The following is an 18,803-nucleotide window of genomic DNA, read 5'->3' as shown; positions in this document are numbered from 1 at the left end:
TACTTTAAGGTATGTGCATACATTTAGAAAATTATTTCACTCTCCATACTTTGGCCAACATTTTTCACTTTAGGGTCAATTTTTAGACATTTTTTGGAAACCCTTTTTACCCCATCACTTGACTATCGATTCAACCTTTTGCTCTGAGCACAGCTTCAGAAATTGTTATTTGTTTAACTTATTGCATCAGGCCATATCCAATCTGGTTTTACTCTTAGTAGTAATCTGCTACTTCCCTCTACCTTAATGGTAAGTATCTTTACCACTTTATTGGAATGATGCATGATTCTTGTGACACAAAAGCGCAGTAGTCTATTGTAAACATCTGAGCTGGAATCTTATTTTCCTCATGGGAAACAATGAAGGGGCCATGAGAAAGTGTTCTTAAGACAGAATCACTAGCCTAGCTGGTCTTTACAGACAAACGCCTTGTTACTTTCATTCATCAATGTTGAGCCAATGAAACACATTGAATCCCAGGAAATCCTTGACAGCTCCCAGAATGGTTTTCGTGCCAGTCCCAGCACCGAAACCGCACTGGTAGCAGCCACCGACTGTATCCGCATGCAGGTTGACCAAGGCGGATCTGCAGTGCTGATTTTGCTTGACCTTTCAGTGGCATTCCATACCATTGCCCCAGTGCGCATGATTCAGCGACTGCTGGAAGCAGGAGTTACTGGTAGGGCCCTACAGCTTCTCCACTCTTTTATGACCAGCAGAACTCACATCGTTAGCTATAGTGCTTTAGAGCAAAGGCCTTCTGCCTTCTCTGTTGGGTCCCCCATGGATGTTCGCTTAGCCCTAATCTTTTTAACCTCTTTGTTACCCCACTTGCAGAGTTTCCATAACAAATGGTTTGCAATCAGTTGCCCAAAATTTTAATCAATGTATGTCCAGCATTATATGCTGGATGCATGACAATTTATTAAAGGTCAATGCGGACAAAACTGAGGTGCTAGTCTTTGGATCACCAAACTCCATCTGGTCAGATGAGGGTCTGACCTTCGATGCCCAGGTCAGCTGGACAGTCAGCACCTGTTACTTCATCTTAAAAGCCCTGCGGAAAGTCCTGCCGTATATATACTATGAACTACATTGGCCTACTATCATCGCACTAGTTCCATCCAGGCTGAACTACTGCAACGCTCTGTACCTTAACATCAGCACAGAGGCCCTAAACATGCTTCAGGTGGTACAGAATGCAGCGGCAAGGCTGATTGTTAACATCCTGAAGTATCAGTCAGCCAAGGAGGAATTCAAGCCTTGCACTGGCCCCCATAACAAAGCGCATTTCCTTTAAGGTCCTGAGTATGGTGGACAAGGCTATGCACAGCAATGGCTCCTCACACGTAAAAAACGTATTTCAGTGGTACAATCCAGGGAGGACCTTGAGATCCTCCTCACTAAGAAGACTGGTTTCTTCCAGATTTCACAGGTCCAGATGGGATGGTTGCTCCTTCTATGTGGCAACGACCAAGCTATGGAACTCCCCGCCCCATTCTATTTCAAAGGCGGGCTCTCTTCCGGGCTTCAGGAAACTTCTGAAAACTTGGTTATTTGCTTTTTAGCTGGAAGCTGGTCCTTTTTCTCCTCAAACGTTTGCTTAGCGCCTTGACACCCGTGGGTAGAAATGCGCTTTATAAATACTATCCAATCCTATCCATTCCTTACTTTGGCAAATGGAGAAAATACTACACTCTCCATCATCTGCAGGCCTACAAAAGAACACACAATACACTTAAAACTGTAGTAGACACATCTGCATTTTACACTAACCTCATCTACATATTCAGCCTCTGTTCAACCTCATCAACAAAGAACTCTCTCCTGTGCTCTAGTTTCTCGTTTTTAAAATTTGTAAGTATAAAAAAGGTATGAAGTATTTTAATGAACATTCCTAATTTTTTCATAAGTTGTTTGAAAACTGGATTTTTCACAATGGTGTTCTGCAAACATGATATCTTCACAGCTATGCCATTAGCAATAGATATATTGGTACACATAGTAGACCAGAAAGGCAGGGCTTCCTATGCTAGATAAAGTTTGAAGATAAAAATATGAAAATAAAGTGGTGTATTTACCTTTAGTTTACAGACCCAGTAGAACAGATCTTTCTCTATTGGTGAGCTATTGCGGGGGTCCTACTATTAGAACAATCTCTGAAGTAGGCATGGGTGGAACTCGTGGAGTTTCACTCCATGAAATTCACTGAGTTACACAAAAACTCTGTGAGATTTTGTGGAGTTCTGCCCACCCCTGGTTTGTAGAGAGGACCAAAGGTGAAATATCCTGTACACTACATTGGAAACTAAGAGATTTCTTTGCATGCTACCTTGTTTCGTTCGCAGGTAATCTTAGGTGTTTTTCAGCAGGCAGGGAGAAGAAACAACAAGAAGTTTTCTCCCTTTTGCAATTTCATGACATGAGCATTTGTCACACAAGTGCACGCAACATGAAGGTGAGACATCAACTGCAGATGATAAGAAGCCAAATTTAAGCGGAGCTGAATTTATCTTTGTTATAAAAAATAACAAGCATCAACGCTGTGATACATTACAGAGTCTTTAGAGAGAGAGACTTTTTTGTTTCTGATACGATTAAAAAATGAGAGAACATGAAAATCATAATTCAGCTCAAAGCAGTTAATGTTTTAAAAATGTCACTATGGATGGGTGTGTTTCCCTTCATGGCACGTTCCTGCATGTAAGGCCTCATTTGATGCAAATCTGTCCGTTAAAGGTATAACATTTCCTTGACAATGACTTGTTTTTGGACACCTCTGTTGCACACAATGCACATTCAGAGATTTCAAAAACAGCCCTCTGTTCAATTCTTCCAAGAACAGAAGCTTCTGTTTGGCAGAGTCAAACGAGTTGATCCATTTTATGCACTTTGGTGTGGCATGGCGAGGTTTCGTTCCTACACCGCTACACTGGATTTTATTGGAATCTGTGGGGAGGGTCAAGGGCCAATGCCAACCGGTAGCTGACACTCACTTCACTATTGCTGCAAACATGGATCAGCTGTCTTGTCTCCACAGCTGAGCTTACTCCTTTCATCTCACCTGGTGCCACAGTCTGCCCTACTTCTCCAGTGCCAAATACACTTACACAAAACCTGCGCGCCAACTAAACCAACAGCTGCCGATTGGCTGCGGTGCAAGTGTGGCAGACTTTGGGAATCACTCGATAGGCTGACTAGGGAAGGAAGAATCTAGACACTTTATTGTTTGCTGTAGGGCTTCCAGTATGAATTTTCTAGCTTCTGATTGTTAACACCAATGTTAATCCCAGCCTTGCTGTTGATGCCTTCTGTCAATAGCTGCACCCTCTCCAATAACCAAGCTGGCTTTGTGGTTGCTGAGCACAACAACTCACTGTGCATGGTTTCGATAGATATGCAAGAATGCCTTCAATCGTAGCGTCCATGGCAGAGTCAAGCAAGAAGCCATTGCTCAAGTTGGAAATGGTGCTGGTGCTGATTAATTCACCCGTTAGAATAAGTGGAGGAATTTATTAGTAATCCTCATTACAGGAGTAACAGAGTAATGCGGAATTGCTAAATTCTTCCAATTCCACAGGCAGTATTACAAATTCCACACACCTCTAGTCTTAAGGAGAAGTCCTTTCTCCACACTCATCAGCTGAAGAGATTAGCCTTTGTTGTTTAGACTTGCTCAATTTTTCACCAAAGTGTTTGACCTGTCAGCCTTAGGGGGACCTTCCCCCAAACTTTTTGCATTCACCCCCCCCATTTTAGCTGAATACATTTTTGTTTGTCTTATGACTCTGTGTACTTTATCACTGCTAACCTGTCTAAAGAGCTTGTGCTCTCTCCTTTAAATCTGGTAAAATTGGCTTACACATTATTAGCTTATTTAATTTACTTATAAGTCCCTTATAGAGTGGGGCACCATATTACCAGGGCCTGTATACTAAATGCTACTAGTGGGCCTGCAGCAGGTATTGTGCCACCCACTTAAGTAGCACCTCAAAACATGCCCCAGGCTTGACATTGTAGTCTGAATGCAGTTTCAAACTGCCAAATGGACCTGGTAATATAACCCCTTTGCCGAGCCTTACACTCCCCTTATATTGCAGATATGACATTCCTAAGTTAAGCCCTATGCAGCCCACAGGGCAGGGTGCACTATAATTAGGAGGCTGGACGTGCACGTTTAAGATTTGCATGTTCTGCTAGTGAAAAACTACTACATTCATTCTTCACTACTGTGAGGCCTACTTCTCCAGTAAGATAGCATTGGGTTGACTTATTAAATGTAATAGATGCTATATTTTATTTGAGAACAAGTAAGCATTTCATGTTTGGTGCCGGAGAGATTGTAATAAACAATTCCTCTTTGATGGCACAGCCCAACTTGCAACTGAATAGATTGTGCTCACACAAAAGGATTTGTCATCCTTGCATTGTTTGCATTGTTCATGCAGCCAGCTTGGAGCCAGGGCAGAGGAGTCAGGAAAATTCAAGCACTTCAAAAGGATTACTTTAGAAACTTGTTCTACTTCAAAGAAGACACCAGGTGTAAAGATGGGACCCTCAGAACCACTCTTCAGTTCACCTTTTGGACCTGCGGAAGGGCTCTCAGAGGACTGTCTGCTGCTATGTACTCCAGAAGGCTGTTTCTCTGCACCTGTATGGACTGTTTTGCTGCCTGGAGCCTGCCTTCAAGCCTCATAGTCCAGCTCCACTGCTTGAGCCCTGCCTCATCACTTGAAGCCAGGCCTACCAGAGTCACTCTAAGGCCTTGGGGGCTGGCCTCCTAATCAGAGCCTCAGGGACAGCAAAGGCTCCAACCATATGGAACCTGTACCTGGACACAGCCTGAGTGAGTCCTAAGCCCCCAGGTGGTGCCCCTCCAGGCCCTTCCAATCCTTGCCCCACGGTTGTGCTGCTAATGGTGCCCAGATTGCCAACATCTAACAATTGGGGATTTGGAAACTGTTTGGCTAAAAACTGCTCTGGCAACTGAGGGAAGGACAGGCCAACCTGCATGTTTATTTGCCAATGTGCATAGCCGGTCGGCCTGACTTCGCAGTAGGTCCTGCTACCTTCTTCTCAGCACCAGCAAATTCTGTTCAACGGTTTTTGGCTAAAGGGGTATCCAACCTCCTGAACTCTCATCGGCTAGAGCCTCCTGCCGCATCCCGCTGAAGATTTTTGACTTCCAAAACAGATACTAAGTCCGCACATAGAAATCTTGACTGCAACTTTGTCCAGCGGCTCTCCCATGAAGACGTCTCCATCTTGGACACAGCCTGCAGCCTTGCCCTCTTAACTTTACTTTCTCAGAACATTCCTTTAAAATGTATTTTAAGTCCAAAGGTGAGCGCTTACTTTATGTGATTTGCGCTCCATCGCCGTCGGCCATATTTTTTTACTTTGATCCTGTCTTGCGCGGTTTTATGTCCGCGGTTATCCCTTTAATCTTTGGCGTGCTATTTTTTACCTTAAACTTTAAAAATTCATAACTCCGGTTCTACTGATTGGATCCTTGTTGTCTTGGTGTCAATTTATTAAAACATCCTCTATGTTTCTAAATTGTTATGAGGCTTTTAATGATCTGAGTTTTATGTTAGTACTGTTTGTGAACTGCAGAAATACTTTACTCATTGCCTCTAAGCTAAGCCTGACTGCATTTGTGCCAAGCTACCAGAGGGTTAAACACAGGTTAATTTAGTAACTTTTGTGGTTCACCCTGACAGGGATTGTGGCTTTGCTTGAGCAGGGATAACACCCCACTCAATCAACAGCCCAATTGCTCACACTGAGTGATTTTTTAAACCCTTACGTTGTATTGATCTGAAGCCATTGACCAACACTCAAATATTACAATCTCCTTCTCCTAATAACATCACCTGGAATGCTTATTAGAAACCAATACATTGGACACGATTTCTCCAAAGTTTAATTTTAGGACTGATGAAGCAAGACTCACAGGATACTGCAGTGAGATGAGGGTTGCATAGAAAAAGCTGGCAAATTAATCATAGTAAAAGCAGAGAGTGTTGTACTAGATACTTTAAATGAGTAGTGCACAAGAAGAGAAATGCCACCACCCAAGGCTGAAGAATGGTTGCTATGTCTTAATTCAAAACCAGTCTGAATGGCTAATGCTTTGTCAGTGGGCGAGTCTGTTAGGTTTCAGTAAAGTCAATGCAATTCATCTGATAGGTTAACTTAGGTTCCCATCACAGAAAGAAAAGATGCTGCAATGTCTATACATGGACTTACCACCTGTTAGTGAGAATGCAGAGGGATTCACTTAGAATAGTGCGCTTGCCTTAGGCAATGGTTAGGAACACAAGAACTGGCAGCATGACCCGTGGAACGCGTTATCCTGGTGTGGATGAGTGCGGACGGGCTGGCCTTTAGCACATTGCCAGATCAGCCACGGTTCGCATCTGCTGTGCAGCCATTCTGGTAGGAATATTAAGCAGCCTGTAAGTAATGGCACGAGTCAGTTGATCTGTGTCCGGTATAAGTGAGAAAGACAAAGTAATAAGACTGAGGTGTGGGGACTAGATGACAAACCAGGTGAACCATCCAATTCTGTGAAAAATACTAGGTGAGAAAAACAAGTTAAATGAACAGCAACAAATATAAACTAACATGAATAATACAAACTAAAAGAATAATGTGCAAAGCGTGAGCTAACCAAAATAGGAAACAAAAACAATGTAAGAGGCAAGTTGGAACTTTTCTCAACATATAAGACAACATGAGATTCGATTAAAGGTAATTTTAAATGGTCTCAGGTTATGATTACCTGGAAGGGTTTTGTGCTGACGTACCATTAGAAGGCCCTTCTCAGTGCTAATCAAGTTTAATCCTAAGGATTTTGTGGTCATGGCCAAGAAATATTTTCGGGACCCCTTTTTGCAACAACTCTGAGTTTTTTAATGCAATTTCTGCTAATTCAAGTTCTATAGTGCCTAGCAATATTGAATAATATGTTGAAGGCTGAGACGCAGAACTACACAGAAGTGAGCTAGAGAGAAAGTTCATTTCCCAAAGGACCTCTTGGCAGGTGGGAACCCTGCCCTATTGCCCACTTTGCGCAAACCTTAAAACGTCTCAGCGCTAATCAGGTAACCCACCATTGCTGCAAGGAAGAAAGAAAAAGAAAAAGGGCTGATTACCAACTAATGCGATTTCCGCTGGTGTTATGAGATAAGCTCAGAAGTGTTTGTGTTTTCTGCAGTGCTCTGTGACCCATTCATTCACTGTGATCTGAAGCCCCACATACATAGGAAGATAGTGTTCCACATATATATTTCATCCTCACTACTCCTATATTATTTCACCTGATCCCCATATTACAAGTGCCCAAAATGGTCTGTGCCTAAAAAACTGTTTTAACAGGCCTGTTATTCTAACTTATCTCACCTTTCATTTCACTACTGGCTGATCTCCTCTAAAAACAACCGCACATCCTCTAAGATTGTGTTTCACAGTAGTGTTGTCTGGCTGATCATCGTCTATGTTGTCGTGGTGGGTTCGCAGGAGTTTTGAGCAGCGGCAGCAGCAACAACAAGCCAAGAGGGAAGGGGCTGGATTTTCAAGCTCATGTTTTAGCTTGTTCTGGGCACTATCACCAGAGATGTGTCGGTGGGCCACGACTTTACAGCCCCATTTTTGGGGGGGCTAGGAAGATATTGCACTGGCCCGTGTATCTCGCTGTGGTCTATGAGGGTATGACAGGCCGCTGGCTCATGTTTGAGGGGCAACGGATGGCCTCCAGTCTTTATTCTGAGGTTGGGTAGAGCAGAGCAGAACTCCTCAGAATTCCACAGAGTTTTAATGCAACTCTGCAAAATTCCACGTGGTACAACTCCACGAGCTCTGCCCACCCCTAACGAGTACACTGATACCTTTCAGGAGGACTGAAAAAGTACATCATGACTTGTGAACTGGGATATCTGGTATACATTTAATCACTGGGCCTAATTGGTAGTTTGATGCATCTCCACCATGACTATTGAAAACATTGGCATGTTGCTACAGTATCTTATTCATTAAGTCTAGTGAGCTGATGAATACTTATGTGATAAAATAAATATCAAGGTACATATGTGTTCTTTGTCTACAGCACAATGGATTACTAAATAATATGCAAGCTTATTTGTGTTCTTTTCCAGACCTTCAGGATGCATGAAGATGGATATGGTATACCATACCGTCAAAGACGGTCAATACACTCTAAGTGGTGAGTATCAACCGTAAGGGGTGTCTATTCCACAATAAGGGTGTGAGAAATTTGTGTAATTTGCTTTTGCATATTGAGGGGTAAAATTGGAAAAATTGCACATAAATATGCAAAATGTAAAGCCGTCATTTAGCACTATATTTTAGTAAAAAATGCATTTGTGCATGAATTTTTGACATGAGGATGCCTTCTGGACTAAAAAGTGCAACAAACAGAACAGCAACAAACAACAGCCACCCACATTCTGGTTCCTCGAGTTGTCCCTGTACTATATTTGTGCCGCAAGTAGCAGCATAATTTTGCGAAATTGTGAAATGGCATAATTTTGCCAAATTCACATAAAGCATTTGGCAAAATTCAAAATGTTATGCAAATTATGCCAGCCTAATTTAAATTTCACCCAGGTCTACTCCATACACTTTTTTACCCACCTGAATGACCTGTTATCATGTCAAAAAGCAATGGCACAAATATCAATGGAAACTCAAACATAACTGTGGAATCCTGTGCTTCCCTTCTCCCTCCATGAGTGAGCTTGTGCTTGGCGGGCCCGATTTAGATCTCGACAGACGGGTTCATTGGGACAGATAACCCATCTGCCGAAATATAAATCCCCATGGAAATATAATGGGATTTGTATTTTTGCAGACTGGATATTCGTCACCGTTGTGACTGGGTAACCTGCACGTCGAGGTCTAAACGAGGCCCTTCGTTGAAGCATTTTAAACTAGAGACTGAGCAACATGCCTAGTTTCTGTGGTTCCTTTGCCCATAACCTTATACAGGCTTGTCAAAAGCTTTTGTGCAGCCTGAGTCATAAACATTCAGGGCCCTGGTTTACAGTGCCATCTAGTGGCAGCTAACTTTGCCTACTTTATTAAGCATATATCACAAGAGCAGGCTGGGTATGCTTATGTAATACATATCTTTAGCAATGACCATGCAGAGCCCTGAAAAGAGCAGGTAAAGGTAAAACAGCCTTAGATGCCAGAGGCGGCTGCTGTCAAATTAAAGTGGAGGAGCAGCGCAGGCAGAATATTTTGACCCAGAAGAATACTTTCAATTGTGGTTCATTTCAACCAGTGGTTATAACGGACTACGATTGAGAGTTCTGGAATTGCGAGTTTCCCACAGTGCCTGTCAGTGAGTCAAAAGAAACATTTAATGAAAACAAACAAATTTAAAAGTGTACTTACCAGCTGCCTGGTCCTCTCCTCCGGTGCCTGCAGTCCATGGCTCCAGCACAGGTTCCCAGAGTCTAATAAACTCCCCTAACCAGTGCAGACGCTGCTCTCATGCTGGCAATACTATTAACCAGAATGAGAGAAGTGCCTGGATTGGTTGCAGAGGGCTTCCTTGGCACTCACTCATGACAGGGAGCCTGTGCCTATTCCCCTCCTGTCTGTACAACACGTTTCAAGACAGTCAGCCAAACCGGCATGCACACGTACAGTGCCCACCACTCCTCCTCCCCGCTGCTGTCCATCACCAATAATGTCACCGCCCGCCGATAAGCTCGGCTCTGCTGGCAGGACAAGAAATAAAATTATAATAACATTTTTATATTACCATTTTATTTTTCATGTTTTCTCCGCTGCCTGCAGTGGGGCAATGCTCCTCTGCCTTAATGGCTGAGCCGCCACTGTCAGCTACTCAACCGTTGTGTCAGCCCTGACCTGAAACATGAAGTAAAGTGAAGAAACCTATGACTGGCTCTGCTGGATTCTTAAAGTGGATAATAACAAAACCAGTATCTGTCCACAATTCTATTGTGGACATCATTTAGGGGTCGCTGCAACACGCCTCCCCAGCACCCCTGCAACTTTGCCTGTGTATACAGCAAAAAGCACTATGGTGTGGAAAGAGCCGCAGATTCCATCTTAAAAAGTGAAATACAAGTACTATTGACTCGAGGCACATTATTTTGCCTAATATATTGTGAAAATCATATGGTTTAATGTTTGGCCTCCCACTTATATACTTTATAAATTGATCTTAAACGTGTTTTTCAGATTGTTCTTCCCATTACATTAGAAACATTTGTAGATTGCACTAAGAACAGTTCAAAAATGAAGGTTGATAGACACTTTCCTGCCCATTACTACCACGCTTAAACATACTCCATGCCAACATCAAAAGCAGATGCCAGCCAAGCATTCAGCCAGCACTGCCTTGTTCATGCTCAGTCATTGTTAGTCAGAGCCAAAAGGCTAATACGTTTCCATAATAAACTCTATCAGTGTCCTTCCAACACAAACTTTGATACCATTATAAGAAATTGTCAGATGCTATTTTGGTTGCAACAGTTAATATATTTCCCACTTTTTAATTCAGATACATGCAGATTAATAAAACAGTTAAATAAGTTATGAGTAAATACTTATTTGAGGCTATTGTTAAAACGCAGCAGTTTCTATGGGGAACATCATTTTAAGACTATACCAAAAGGTGCTGTCAACTGTCTTAATTATCTTTATCTAGTGGAAGAAGAATGGCACTGTTTTTAGCTTGTTTTGAGTACCGATATAGTGATTATTTTTAGCTAACCTATTTTTCAGATGTTTTTTACAATACATTTACATTTTGTTTAATACATTTCATGTAATATGTAAACCTTTCCTCCACATTTCCTACAGTGTGAGTAAGCAGTTGCTGTTGTTTTATTTTCAGATCTCGACACCAGTGACATCCGATTTGTTGATGGGGACTTTGATCATAGTGTCCTGGAATACACCCAAAATGTCTCAGAAAGCGGTGAGGCCTGCAAGATGGTGAAACTGTTTGGTATGTATCTATTTGAAGCATCTCAGGAGAGCATCCTTGAACACTCACAGAACAATCAGACAGCTCTAAATGAACACATGATGATGACCAGCCATGATATACAAACAAATGTCAAAGTCCATGCACCCTACAGGCATGTTCATGGTGCTGGGCATGTTTTTGCCTTCCTGCAGTTTGTTGTGAAATTCAGGGGGAGATTTACTAAATTGTGGCACTGCGTTGCATTAATAGGAGAGACAAGAACAACACCGTGGCTAGTCTCCTAGTGGTGGCACACTGTTGGATGCCATGTGCCAATGCACACATCCATGCACCATAGTGCAAGGGTGTGTGCCTAATGTCAAGCCTAGATTTTGTACTAGACTGATATCCTTCCAGCACTACATACTATTTCTTAGTCGTAGATTAATACTTTTAAAATCTTGACCCATTGACCCATTGAAGCAAAGTAGCACAAAGAACTGCTTTGCATACTTAAGGGATACTTTCCAACACAAATCAGCATTTGTATTGGAAAGTAAATTCCAGTACAACACTTTGCATTGGTCTGAGTGCCATTTGTGAAGCGAACTCGGTGTAAAGTGCCAGTAAATCTGCCCCTCAGTTTTCTGTCCATCATACGTTTACACCAACTGATAGCCTCTCTGTCCCCTCCCGCACCGAGGGTTCATTACAATCAACAGTCTTATTTCAACTCGCACATCTAGGCCTGTCAGAAGAATATGTTAGGCCAGGGATGACTCATAAGTTAGGAATACCTAGAAATTAGGAAAACATGTTTCCTGGGGAAAGAGAAAACACTGTATTTGTCATGGTATGTCCATGTAGGCAAAAGGCAGGTCCGCCTTTCTTTATTTGCCAAATAAATTTCTCTTGGGCTCAATCTCCTCTTCATATGTTATAAAAACCCTACAGCAGCTTCAACTGTCTTCTTCCCTCCCATCCTAATCTCTCAGTCTCTCTCTTGCTAATTGCCTGTTTCACAGCACCTATTACTCTTGTCTGGTATCTTTCCTGAATATTACAAGTGTGCCATCTTACTACCTGTACTGATGAAACTTTCTCTGGACGCTTCTTCTCCTAACTGTCATTCTTTGTCTCTTCTGAACATGGTTTTGCTGTATCTCAAATAAGAAGTTCACAATAAGCCCTATCATTACATTGACTCCTATTCTCCTCTCTTTTCACTGAATCTTCCTTTTATCCTCTAGACTCAACCCAATCTGAATACTTTTCTATTACCATGTCCCTTACCTTGAATGGTCATTCCCCACTTTCCTTTCCTCTTATCATGCTCAAAAGACCTGTTGTTTCAACCCAGCCCACTTTATTTTTTCATCCGTGTTGTCTATCTCTTTCCTCACCCACGAGCATCTAGAGATCACTTTTGATCATTTAAGGTTGCCCTTATGCACATCTTCTCTATGCTTCAAAGGTTTTCATATCAATAAAATCTTCCCATATCTTCCTTAAACAGAACCCAAATTCTATTTTCTCTCTGCTGGAGTACATGCATCCTTTCCTGTGCCCTCTAGTACCTTTAATCCATTATTAATTCTGCAAGAGATCTCTCTGGCTAACGCATCCCCAGGTTAATGTTTCGTACCTGTTTCGTAATTTTTATAATTTGTAGGTTTATCTGCTTGGAGTGTGCAAAGTTTTTTTCGCTTCAGTGAAGTAGCGTGCAGTTCCTGATTACTATCCTTCACACAGTCAATGGATTTTCCCACATTACTTTCGTCAGTACCATAGCATAGAACTTTATGCTGATACTTTCAGGTATAGTAACAGCAGCCATAGTTTCTCCTCACAGTTAACCAGGGGCCGATCTGTCAAATTACATGTGGATACACAATGGGGACAATGTGATGCTGGAAATCTTAACAGCATCATAAACATAGTACTCATTTTCAAGCATAAGTCAAATCATACTGAATCTCATGACCTTTGTGTATTTTTGCAGTTTTTGTGATTAATATGAGATGGTCACAAGGAAAACACTTTGCAACTTGCTCTTTAGTGCTTCTCCTTTCTTGTTCAAATTTGCACACTGTCTAGGAATCACTTCTCAGCTTAGTCATTCCATGACCTCATCCTTTTTCTGTTCTTTTAGACTATTCCTAAGTCCTTAGTTTGGGAATGCGCTTTCTCTCCACATTCCTTCATACAGATTCTTTATTCTGACCGCTTCGTTTTTAAGAACCTCTCTCTAATCTGGTCGTCACCATTTTCCACAATCACATTGCTACTTCTGTTCTATCCCTATCTCTTTGTTGAGTGATCCAGTATTCAGACTTTGTCATTACTTTGAGGAAAGCATTTTAGATATTAATTTCAGAAGCATAAAATACACCCCGCTCATACTCAGAGCTACCTTTCATCTTACCCCACATGCCTTCACTGCTGTGATCACATAGTTACTACCACCCTATAATTAATCGCCGTAATATTACAAACATTTCAAATAAATACTTTTTTTAAAACCACAGCATTTCTTAATTTCGCTGGAAACAATCTAAAGAAAGAGACAATCCTAATGATGACTTTTGACTTCTATAAGCAAACAAGCAATTCATTTTTACTGCACAAGGCTTTAAGCAATTGATCTCCACCAGGTACCACAGGAGCCAGCTGCTGGTAAGTATCTCTTGCACATGAGGTAATACCTAGTAAATGATACCAAGGTCTGGTACTTAGCAGTGCGGCCTCCTGCATGGCACAGAAGGCAGCACTGCTGAGTGGCAGACTCTTCAATTGGCAGTCAGCCCAACCAATGGCAAAGCCCTCTATCCAATAACACTCAGTAAGACTGGCAGCATGAAGCCTGCAATATAACCAATCGCCTTCCTGTAACACTACCTGCTCAAACAGGCCCTGGCACTGTCAGTCTCAGAGCAAGAGAAAGAGTGATTTTGTAACAGGTACTATATTTGTTAGTAGCTGAGAATGATTGTCCTTGATGAACAGTAGCTCTCATTACCGAAGAGGTTTAAACAATTTTCTCTCTTTAACAATATTAAGGCCCGGTAAAGCAATCCTAGGTTTCATATTTAATTTCCTTGTAAAGGTGTAAGCTCCCAAAACTGCGCTCGACTGGCATGTCCATCATGCCTTAGTTTCTTTCAACAAATTAGTTTTTTTGGTTCTTGCATATTGTCTTCTCACAGCTGCGTCTTTCATAATTTCAAAATTATCAGGCATTTGTGAAATTTAACGAAACCTAATCCTGTAACCCCCACTACTAGGTATATTCAAATGGATTTTCCATTTGCTATGAATTCCACTTTGACAATGCATATCCGAAATGTGCATATATAGGGTTTACAATATCCTCGCTCGACTTGAGAATGCACTTAATCCTGAATTTTACAGGAGTAGTTTTGTTTGCTTAGTAGCGTAGTAAACTACCCACACATTTTTTTTTGATTACTCACTCTCCTCCCAGAATGCTATCCCATTACCGTCCAAGACCCTAAATCCAGGAGTATAGAAAACCCTAAATATTTGCACATTTTCCACACTATTAGATACAAATATCCTAATTCTAACTGGTAGTAAGAATGTGAAATGTAAAACTTCAGATGACTTTCTTTGTGCAGGTAAGTTATACTAGTATGCTACGTGACATGTGAAGTCGTGAATGAACCCATTATAAAGTTTGTTTTGTTTGTCTTCCTGATTTCTGTTTGCAGCCAGACAGCCAGAAGTCGCTGAAATCCCTGCTTTAGCCATTGGACACTTCAAGATGTTCATACCGGTAGTTGGGCTCTCAATGAATGATGTCACACACCTGCCAAGAGACAGTAAGCATAATGCATGCTGGTCAATTCCATACAGCCATTGCATGATTCATAGGAAGCCAATGGCAGCCTCACAATCCTGCATACAAAGGATGCAAGCACTTGTACTAGTTAGGTGACAAAATGCTGTACAATGAGGAAAGATGGCTCTTTTGAGGGCAGCACCACTCATTCTTTTGAAGGCGATGAATTGAGCTCTATTAAATTGATTAATAATAACTTACTGTTTCATATGCTTAGACATAGCAGCACTATGAAACATTTCATTAAAATACAGGTTTAAGGCACAGAAAACAACTGCGTCATACAACAAAAAGACTGTTGGGTAAGGCAAACATAGCAAGAAGACCAGACAACAGTTTTATATAAAACAAATTCACTTATGATAGAGATAATGCAGCTCAAGTGACCACAAATGCATGTTATCTTACACATGTATTTTAAACCAATAGATGCCAGGTGAGCAGATGTCTGCTGTGGAGGTAGATCACAGATCACAAAGTATCTTCAGCCAAACAATTAGAAAGCTTCCATTTGCAACAAATTAGTTTTACCCCACGTGTGGATCTGAAATATCTGAAGAGTATAACAAAATAAGAACTCTGTATCAAAGATAATCTGCAGATTCTGCAATGGAGAAAAGGGTGGGCTATGGTCCTTTGCAGACAATATGTAAAATGGAACAGCCAATGAAAAGAATAGAACAAGAAAGAAAACGTCAGTTCTACATGCCTTAAGGCACAGTTAGCTGTCCTGCAAGCACTCTCATCGTTAAGGGACAGCTAGCTGCCTTCCAAGCATCCTCAGTCCTAAGGAAAAGCTAGCTGACCTCTAGGCAGCCTTAAGGCACAGCTAGCTGTCCTCCGTGCAGCCCCAAGGTACAGCCAGCTTACTGCCAGTCATGCTTAAACCAGTTAGGTGACCTTCATGCAACCTTAAGGCATAGATCCAGTTCTCCAGTTAGCCATAAAGGAGAAGTACCTGTCTTTGAGGCAGCGCTGTGTGGTACCTGTGCCGTGCTCTTGGACACTGCCATCAACAAAGTTTGACCCAAGATGAAGAGTTTGGAATTGTTTCCATGTATATAACTCTGCAGACCACTTCCTTACAGTAACTGGGCCAATCGATACTTACATACATGTAACAAATTGGTGTGAGAACGGTCCTCTGTGGAAAGCTATAGCCCAAGGATGTTTTTTGCAAAGGATAGATACTGAGTTTACTCATTCAAAGTCTCTGAGATGAAAGAAGGACTCACATAGCTAAGGTTTGCTTCTGTGATACCAATCAGGCATTACAGATTCACATTCAGAAAATAGTTTATTTAGACCGTAGGTCTCTAAAAATAGTACATAAACACTTAACAAGTAATAAATAGATTAAATTGCGATTCCCTATTTGCATTCTAATGCCAAAAATTGATGTGAGGATTCATTTCACAGTAAAATTTAGCCCATAGTGATGGATTTGCATTTCATTTAATATAACTGCCATTTTTCTGTAATTTTTTCATAATAACGCAAAAGCAAAATAAGTGAATTTTGCACAGCCCTGCTAAATATTGAGTGGTCTCCACATAACCTCTTACTCTCATAATCTGTTTTCTTCTACCTTGATCCTATTTTAGTTCGCAATTTAAATCCTCATTATTGCAATTATTAGCATTATTTATTGGCCACAAACAAGTAGCTCTTTCCCATAACTCAATGGTAGAAGCATGGCTCTGTGTTACCAGGAAGTTAATTTAAATTCCATTACTACAGCTTGTCCAATAGAGAATTTACGAAGAGACAACATAGATTTAAGGAAGCATTCCTCTATTTGTTTCAAGGATTTTTGCCATTTAGACAGGAGACTTCTGATTATATACATTTTGAGATTGAGCCTTCGCGTCATACACCTTTAAAAGATGTGCGAAAGAAAGTCCAGTGGCATTTCCATTAAACATCTTAAGTGCGGATACTGTGAAAACAGGGCCTAGCTTTTTCAACCTGAGTATTCCAGTTGAAAGTTTTCTGGAATTTCATACCCAATTATTTGTATGTGGCTACTTCATGAACTTTTAATTTACAGATGTACCACTAAATGGCTTATCTTTAGACCCAAATGCTAAGATTTTAGTTTTATTTTCATATTTATTATTTATTGGTTGGACTCACAGTAGTTATTAAACATATCTAGGGGCATATTTGCAAGCCACTATCTCCACCACAAGAGACACCTTTCTGCACATAAACAACCTTCCCTCAACACAGGCACCCCTGCACAATGGTGCAAGGGTGTCTTTGTGGGCACCAGGTGGCTAAATGAGTCCCGGCACTGTGAAAGACACAGGGCTGCACTGTATCCTTGTAAATATGGTGCAGCCCTGCTTTTCAGAAGTGGCGAAGTGCAGCATTAAGCCAAGGATGCTAACGCCGTGCTCCACCACACCCTCGCAATATGCCCCCTAAGCATATTCCTCTGCAAGCTGATTTGTGTATGGTCCATTATCTCCAAATCAACTGCATAGAGAGGAATGCACTTATTTTCATTAGGAACAATACAGTCTTCAAGAGAGTCTGAGGTAAATCTGCTATGAAGAAGGCAAGTAGGGTAGGGGCTGGTTCACAGAATTGTCCTGGCCCATTATTCAATTGAGTATTTTATGACAGGAGCCTCCTCTCTATATATTTCTACCCTTTCCCAATTAGACCTATATTTTTTCATTAGGATACACAAAACGCCTTCAAGGTGGGACACGGACACTACAGAGCAGCTCCTTATGCAGGTTATGGTGCTTGATGCAGTGCTATATTTCATTAAAATGGAAAAGAGTCTGTGCTCATAAAGTTTGTTTACCAGTAGGTGGAGCTGTCATTGTGACACAGGCACCATTATTGATTACTTTGCCAGATAATAGTAGATCACAGGCACACAAGCCATACCATAGTGTGTGGAAGGACCTTCGCGAGTGCCTGCTCCAGCCCACACTCTGCCAACCTAGATTCTGCATGCTGGTACCCTTGGTTCACGTTCTCTATTCCCCACGGTGGCTGGCACCTTAGTGTGGGTGCTTGAACTTCCCCACTTTCTGCAGTTATGAAGGGAGGTTCCAAAAGATTGCCTCTTCGAATCCATACTCCTTATGTTTACCCCAGAGGGGGAGGGTTGAATGTCAATATATTGAGTTCCCCTACATTGTAGCCAACCATATTGTCACTTTAACATTGTGAGACATTACATCTTTTTTGGGGGGGTAGACCAACACCACACCCGCTTTTAAAAAACAAGTGAATTTACTGGAGATGGTCTTCCCTTATTTTATAATTATTTACCCCTTATGTATGTTACTTGCTTTTAACTATATAACGTCCGATGATGTAGTGTCCCATGATGTAGTAATATTGGTGTAGTAGTGGAGTACTATTTGCCTCATATTGTATGCCTGATTTGCAACACATGACTGCACGTGCCTCACACTCGGCCCTTCCCCCCACCCATGCTTAGGAAACTTCCCAGTCCTGCTCCCACACACACAGCCATCCTCTTGGTGGAATTATCTAAAGTATTAAATGTTTGTTTGAGCCATGAAGAGGATGATTGAGACAGAACATTCCTAACACTACTTGTCTTTTTTCTTTCAGTCGACTGTGTCCCTGGAGAGTTTTAGGTAAGTTCAAGTCGTATGGCAGATGGCACTAGACTCGACTGCCCCCATGAAGCACAAATGGATGAGAAACAGCGTGAAAAGCTCAGACATTTGCTCTACTAATTAACAAACTATGAGTGATGCATGTAACTGACATTAAAAAAAACTACAGCAAGCATAGAAAAGAAAGAACTGGAATCTTAAAGTAGAGCTCGCTCTGTCTACCAGTAACAGCTGGGTAAGCAAACTTATAGATATGAACAACAAGGAGGAATACACAGATCCAGCATGGGTGGGCACAGCAGCTATGATCAGGTAGAAATTGCACAGGTGGGCAGAACTGTCACTGGTAGAACTCGCA

At 41.5% G+C, this 18,803-nt stretch overlaps 1 protein-coding gene across 1 annotated transcript in view; it reads left to right on the top strand.

Moving 5' to 3' along the window:
• LOC146868515 (olfactory protein-like) overlaps window positions 1-18,463 on the top strand; it is a 31,593-nt gene extending 13,130 nt beyond the window's left edge. The window contains exons 3-6 of the mRNA XM_085615649.1: window positions 8,160-8,227; window positions 10,898-11,011; window positions 14,704-14,814; window positions 18,438-18,463. Of these exons, the coding sequence (XP_085471775.1) occupies window positions 8,160-8,227; window positions 10,898-11,011; window positions 14,704-14,814; window positions 18,438-18,463 (319 nt within the window). The remainder of the gene's footprint in view (window positions 1-8,159; window positions 8,228-10,897; window positions 11,012-14,703; window positions 14,815-18,437) is intronic.
• The last annotated feature ends 340 nt before the right edge of the window (window positions 18,464-18,803 follow it).

Source organism: Triturus cristatus, chromosome 1_2 (genome assembly GCF_964204655.1).
Source record: "Triturus cristatus chromosome 1_2, aTriCri1.1, whole genome shotgun sequence".
Lineage (NCBI taxonomy): Eukaryota > Metazoa > Chordata > Amphibia > Caudata > Salamandridae > Triturus > Triturus cristatus.
The sequence above is the reverse complement of the archived record's forward strand: the minus strand, read 5'-3'. Positions and strand labels throughout refer to the sequence as shown.